Here is a 6,998-nt window from a genome sequence, read left to right on the forward strand (position 1 = left end):
CTGTTCTATAATGTAGCTTTGCCACGATAAGTTCAAGATACCCAAATACTGCATCACCTTTAGTGCCACACCACTAAGTGGCTGTGAGCGAGTGAACATTCCTGAGCGCTCTTGAACGTAACTCTGTGACTGTCAGTGCTTTTGCAGGACCCTGAACTATTACCAGCTTATCCCTAAAACTCAAAGTCTGTAGGAAAGCTTGGAGCCTTAAGTAACTGTGGGATGGTTTTCAATAAAATCAGTCAAGCTGTACTTAAGATACTGTTTGCTGTTCTATGACATGTACCAAGGCTTAAAACTACCCTTTTAGAAGTTAAGTTCTGTGATGACCAAGCAACTTAAAGCATTCCCTGCCTGCTCATTTGAGTATTTCCAACATCTAAAATAATGCAGAAAACCCAACAGTGGGCCTACAGTTTTCATAAAATCACCTTCACAGTCACTGGTAAGCAGACATGAATGGCTTGAGGATGATAAGGGAGTAGGTAACTGAAGTAAATTCCATATGAGAGAGAAAAAAGCAAGCCTTACCTTTTCTGCAAATGTAGCTATATCCACCGAAGTAGTTATTCAAGTACTACAGTGAATTCAGCATTATGGTTTCATTTTCTCTTGCCTCAGCTATATGGCAGTAAAATATCAGAATAATCCCTGCAGAGGGTACTTACTTTTAAACTTCACCAAAGACAGCAGACTTAAGGTACAATTCAGTCTGAAAATTAGCTGCTACAGGCAGTAAGTAACAAGACAGACAAATTCTGGTATGGCTGGCATTGTTTAAACTGCTGCTGCACCTGAGAGTCCCATGCAGAAAAAGTTTAACTCAGTACTTTGAAGTCAGACAAAACAATTTTTGTGCAAATTGCAACAACTGCCAAGTTCGATTCAGTGTACCTTTTGAGAAAGAGAAGCAGATTTAAGTTCCAGAGTGGAAGGCCTTGTAGCTTTGTATTAGCTATGACTTCTGTACACCTCCTGACCATAAGCACTCGAATGCCCTTGCAGGAGTCTGCTTTTCTCTGCGAATTAATGGTAATTTTTGAGTAGCAGAAAGAAAATCCTGTCAGACAACAATGGAAGTTCTTGAAGTTCAGTTGCCAACAAATGATACTTGAATCAAAAAATATTTAATCTTTATTTGACGTGAATGAAATTCACTGAACAAATGCATTTGGCTTCATTACCAGGTTGAAGTAAAAGCTCCTGTGGAACACAAGAGAGAGGCTGCCAAGGTCTACTTTGAGAAGTTCTATCATTGTTAAAAGATACACAGATACCAGTGACTTTAGTTCAATTACTCATTTACCAAGTGCAGAGATGCACTGAAACAAGGCAAGTATTCTATTTAGATGATTGTTGGAAGTTAAACAGAGCCTGCAGAGAAGTCTTGTTTCCATATGAACTCTTCCAGGTATTCATTTCCCTCACCACAATTGTCAGCGCAAGTGTACACCACCAGCGTGCCCCAGTCAATGCTCTCTCCAAGGCTGTCAGCCTGAAGGTGGTTCAGGAGCTGTGGCATAATCTTCAAGGAAAAACAAAGGTTTAGAGGTGGGCTACAGCTCTCTACCCTCTCTCTGTGTCTCTTCCCCAAGAAGAGTCCTGCTTTCATTTATGTTCTCTTACGCCAAAATCCCAATCCAAACTATTAACACAGCAGCTCAAACCCGTTTGGAATTCCCAAAATAGTGTAGCAGATCCACAGGCAATGAAAGGCATGGCCCTATGTATCTATAGAAGTTTTATTTCACTAAGCATTGCCTGACTTGTAAGCCTTCTTCCATTTGAAATTATCTTTATAACTATGTTTTGTCTTTGCATGACATTAAGTGTATTCGCCATACATATGTTTCTGGCACTTAAAATCCTACAGCTGAATATTTCCAGTGCACATCGTGAAGGCCTTCTTTTTAAAATACACAATACCTGACTCCTATTAAGAGACAGTTCCATATTCACAAGTGCACCATTTTACGGATGGTGCAAATTATCAGATGGGAACCTAACTTCTGTATATGAAAGTCTTAAAGGAAAAAGCAGTTACAGTAGTAAATAAGGGCTCTCTACAATTTAGCATAGTTTGTAGCAACTTCGACTACCTTGCTCTTATTACAAGCCAACATCTATAAAATTAAAACCTGTTAAGTCTGAACTACATTACCTATATTATCTTTAAATGAATGCACATACCTGGAATTCAAAAATCCTTTTGGCACCACATAAACAGCTTGGGATATCTTTTTCTTCAGGAATATTTTCACCTGATACCCAGATTGGGCCTTTTCCTCCTCTGCAGTATCTAATAATCTGAAATAGAGCAGAAGTTCAAGTTCTTAAGAATGTCTTTTCATCTTTGTATAAAACTGGTATAGTATATGTGGAATATTTGTGGAAATATTTGTGGAAAAAAAAATACTGACATAGACAAAGCAGTAAGATGGTGCAGAAGAAGATCACTTCCTTTAAGTAGTACCCATGGCAAAGTCTATCAGCTGCAAATGCAGTATTCTAAATGAGACAGGTTCTTAACTATTTGAATGGCAAAAGTATTCATACAGCATTTTTCAATGATCCAATGATAAACTGTAACGATTTGTATTTCTCTAATTAAGAGACCCAGAAATACTACGCCAGGTATTTTATAGCCTTGAGATGAAGAGCAGATTGACAGATCAGCAGATAGCAGTGTAAAGAAGTCAGGAATGCAACCCAGCTCTGTTCACAGTTCTGCACCTAAATGCAAGGGGACTGTCCTAATGTCCAAGGCAGCAGCATTTTCAGACATCCTTTGTTGTTCTGTTACTATATCTAAATATTTATATAGCAAAATTGGACATTATCAACAAAGGGGCACTTACGAGGATCGGTCAGTATGGGGATGGTCAGAGAGGGAGGTGATGCACCTACCCCGAACAGAGGAGGGAACAGACTAAGTCTCCTACTTTCTGGATATGCACCCTCACTCCTCAGCTACCAGGTAAAACATAGGTTTTCTTCTTCCTCCACCACTTTAATGGATTTAGGCCTGTGTTTCCTTTGAACGGAACCAAAAACCTTGTTTCTGTTTGACAATGTGGCTTTTTTCAGCCTCTTGTGTTAGCAAGAAATAGTGCGGAAGAAGAATTCTGTTTTAAATAGTTGAAATTTTAAAGTCATCACTAATTTGTTCAAGCAAATTAGCTTCAAAAAATCCAAACCAACCCCACCACGCAGCTGGTGGTGGTGACAGAGCTCCTCGCTGCAGGTTTGGTTCTGCTGAGAAGGAAAGTCGACAGGGCCAAAGGCTGGGGAAGAGAGCGATGGTTCACTTTAAGAGCCACTTCACAGAATGGCAGGTTCTCCTTAGATTCAGCGCTCCTGTGCCTTCCCACCTGCCCAATTTCTGTTTTAGATAAGCAGATGCCTAATTCTTACTTCAGCATGAATTCTGCTTATGAGGGAGATGAGGGTATGTTGGTTAAGGTGTGCGAAGTATGAGGAGGCATCCCCATTGCCATTTCTAACTGTAGGTATGACACGCAGTGAAACATTTTGCAGGCACAGCAAGGTGCTGTGCCAGACCCTCTAAGGTCTAAGGCTATCCCATCTTCTGACCTGCTCTGGTTCAGCAGCTACTCGCTCTTTAAACATTTGGAAGATCTTGTCTTCTTCAGTCTCATGTTTTGCCATTGCTTCCAATGTCTCCTCATCTAAGGATTGAAATGCTTCACCTAAGCAAGGAAAAAACCACCACAGGTTACAGAATAATGCAAGACAGCCAAAAATTAAAAACAATATTGTACCTGTAAGTGCATTTTGCTCTCAAGAATAATTCTCTGTGTAAATCACTAGGAGGGTTTTTTCTTTCTGTGACATATTAAAATGCAGTCACACACGCTCCTTTACTAATTTTAGTTGCATTTTAAACACAGATGTCAGTACTGGAACACTGGAAAGGGAAGGAGTCAACCTAAGTTTATGGCTCGCAGCAGGGATTGCTGAGGCTGCTGAACCTTCAGAATGTGACACCTGGAAAAGGCCACCCATGCCGTGCGTGTGCCAGACTTCAGTTTCTAGCACTGACAGGTGTATCTGTCACACTCCCACATTCACATTGGAGTGGAGCACCAAGCACCCTGGAGACACCTTTATACCACAGTAAGGGACAGCTGGGAACCAACAGCCCTCTCCTGTAACACCACAAACTCTCCACCCTGGGTGTGTGCACAGCCCGTGTGGTGAGCTGCAAACACATCCTGAATTGGGAGGGGTGCAGGAGGTGCCTGCGCTTCAACTGCTTAATTCAAGGTCAATTAAAACAGCCTCCGAACAGTTTTCTTCTAGTGCAGACAAGGAGATTTATTAAATATTTTCTGTAAATTAAGACAAATTGAACCAAGTCAAGCCAAGACCATCTAACTCAATCTCCCAAATCCAACAGTGTCCAGCAGCAGGTGCTCAGGGCCCTGGCTTCCACACTGGAGTTGTTCCTTACCTGCGGGGAGCACACAGGGACACAGTACAACTCCCAGCTACCTGCAGCTTCACTGCAGCCACAGCTCCTGGGGTTGGTGCTTAGTAAGTCTCTCCTCTAAAAGCAACTTCTATTACGGGATGTATACAAAAAAACTTGCATCACAAATATAGCCTTTTGTCACCAGTAGTTAACAATGAACACTTAAAAAAATCACAGTATTTTATATTTTGAAGATGTAACACCGTCTTCATTAGGAAGAATTACAGGCAGCATCTTATTTCTTACCTGCACTGCCCGTAGCTCTGAGTTCCTCTTGTTCTTTTGGGTCCTTTGATGTATCTACAGCTCCCTGCTCATCATTGGGATCTACACTGCTGTCAGCAGGAAATTCTGGTTCCTCAGGTTCTATCAGAATTTCATATTCTGGAAAAAGGAAGTCGTTATGCTCTGGAATTGCATTCGCCGAGCTATCTACAAAACAAAACAGACACCACTTCATTACATCATCTCACATCACACATCCTCCCCAAAAGCTACACAACAAAGGACATGGCAAAAATACAGCACAAACATTGCATGACCAAGAACTGTTTACATCACTGATAGACGTGATTTAAAGATAAGGAAGATTTTATATTAAGGACAGTAGAAAACTACAATAGGTGATGTGTTGCTTTGAATCTCTGTAAATCCAAGAAACACGAAGACACACTAAACAGCGTTTGCAGCTGCATTTTAAACTCCCAAACCTGCAGTTTGACAGCTCCATGTACATCTCATTCTGACTAGCATATGAACATAAGCGTGCGTCAGGTACCCTAAGGCCATACCATTTTTTATTTTTCCTTTTCATATTGCGAGTAGGCAAAGTTTCCACAAATGCATCAACTATACCTGCTGTAATAACTGTATTAACTATGTGCTAGTACATTTCAGGTTTTCAGTATTTCAGTTAAATGTTGCAAATGTCTGACCTGTAACTTGCTTTGCACAAATCAACTTTTAACGTTCTGCTTACTTCCATTTCCTACATTCAAAGTTTTTGGGACTAGCATCCCACACTGTACGACAGGGCATACATCATGCACACTGTGTTTCATTGCACCATTATTAATCTTATACTTCCGAAGACTTAAAAAATACGTTAAATACTCTATACTTGCCCCTTTAACAACCAGCAAACAAGCCAATGAATGAGACAAAAGAGCAGGAGAGGGGATGGTTTAAGAAAAAGGTCTCTAAAATAGCACACTCCTGGAAACTACTCTTTTTATCTACTCATCGTCACAGTATCCTGTGAAAGTGTCACCTTTCTATGTTCCTTTACAGTTTATGAATGAGCCATCTTAAAAGTAGCCTGCAAAGGGGAAAAAAATTGGTCTACATCCTTTCAGCTTTTTATGACATAAGACAGAAAGGTCTTCAAAAGAGACTAAAGGTACACTTTAAATGTATTAGCTTTCCAGGAACAACAAAGCTCCCACCTTCTTATGTCACGTTAAGTAAATATCTAAGAAAAAGAAAAGCATCTGAAAGAATCACTGGTAGTTGCCTTACAAATTCTAAAACAAGGCAAAAAGACGCGACCCCCTTTTTCCCTCTCCCCGCAGGCCCTGACCCCGCTAACAAGCAGGCGAGGCAGGCTGCAAGGACTGCCGGCTTTGCAACGGCAACGCTCATTGCCCAGCACCGTGCGACCACAGCTCAGAACCGCCGGAGCCAACGGCAAACGGGCCCCCCGCCCCCGACACGCACCTCCGGCAGCGAGCAGCCCGCAGGCCCGCCGGTGCCCCCGCCGCCAGTCCAGCGCCTGGTGCTCGGGGCCGCAGTAGGCAGCGCGGCGGCAGCGCCCGCAGGCGCGGGGCCCCAGGCAGCCGCAGACGCGGCAGAGAGCGGCGCCGCCGCGGAGCCGGCAGGGAGGGGCGGCGGCGGCGGCAGGGTCCGGCGGCGGCTCCTCGGGGGGCGGCTCGGCCGAGTAGGTGTCGTTGTGCCGCGGCAGCTGGTTCCGGAACACTGCGGGCGAGAAGGGGCGGTCAGCGGGGCGGCGCCCAGAGGCCCGCGCCCCCTCCTCGCTCGCCGCCCCCCGCCTCACCGCAGAGGGGCCCCCGCGGGCCCGGCTGGCGGTAACAGGCGGCGCCGCGGCAGGCGAAGACGAAGAGGGTGCGGTGGAAGGCGTCGGGGCGGTCGGGCAGCGGCGCGTACAGCTGCAGCAGGAACGCGCAGGGCTGCTGGCAGCGCCCACAGCGCAGAGCGGCGGGGCCCGGCAGCCCGGCCTCGCCCAGCCACGCCGGCCGCCCCCCGACCTTGCTGGGGAAGTAGGCGCTGCGCAGCCGCCAAGCGCCGCCCGGCGCCACCGGCGCCGCGAAGCCCAGCTCCACGCCGGCCGCCATGCTGCCGCCGGAAGCGCCACGGGCCGCGCCGGAAGCGCCCGCCCCCAACGGCCGCCTGGCACCGCCCAACCGCCGCTTGTGTGTGCTGCGGGGTGTCCTGAGGGAGCTGCCCCAGAGGCGGGGCCCGCGGTCATGCGGGGAGGGAGATGACA

General features: G+C 45.6%; 1 protein-coding gene across 1 annotated transcript; it reads right to left on the reverse strand.

Moving 5' to 3' along the window:
- Nucleotides 1-1,111: 1,111 nt before the first annotated feature.
- PDCD2 (programmed cell death 2) lies at nucleotides 1,112-6,846 on the reverse strand. Its single transcript, XM_065630562.1, has 6 exons — nucleotides 6,549-6,846; nucleotides 6,212-6,469; nucleotides 4,742-4,927; nucleotides 3,595-3,710; nucleotides 2,191-2,307; nucleotides 1,112-1,525 (listed from the first exon to the last, which is right to left on the reverse strand). The coding sequence occupies exons 1-6, from the start codon at nucleotides 6,844-6,846 to the stop codon at nucleotides 1,364-1,366; spliced, it is 1,137 nt and encodes a 378-aa protein (XP_065486634.1). The 3' UTR covers nucleotides 1,112-1,363.
- Nucleotides 6,847-6,998: the final 152 nt, after the last annotated feature.

The sequence above is a fragment of the Caloenas nicobarica genome, chromosome 3 (genome assembly GCF_036013445.1).
Source record: "Caloenas nicobarica isolate bCalNic1 chromosome 3, bCalNic1.hap1, whole genome shotgun sequence".
In the NCBI taxonomy this organism is placed as follows: Eukaryota; Metazoa; Chordata; class Aves; order Columbiformes; family Columbidae; genus Caloenas; species Caloenas nicobarica.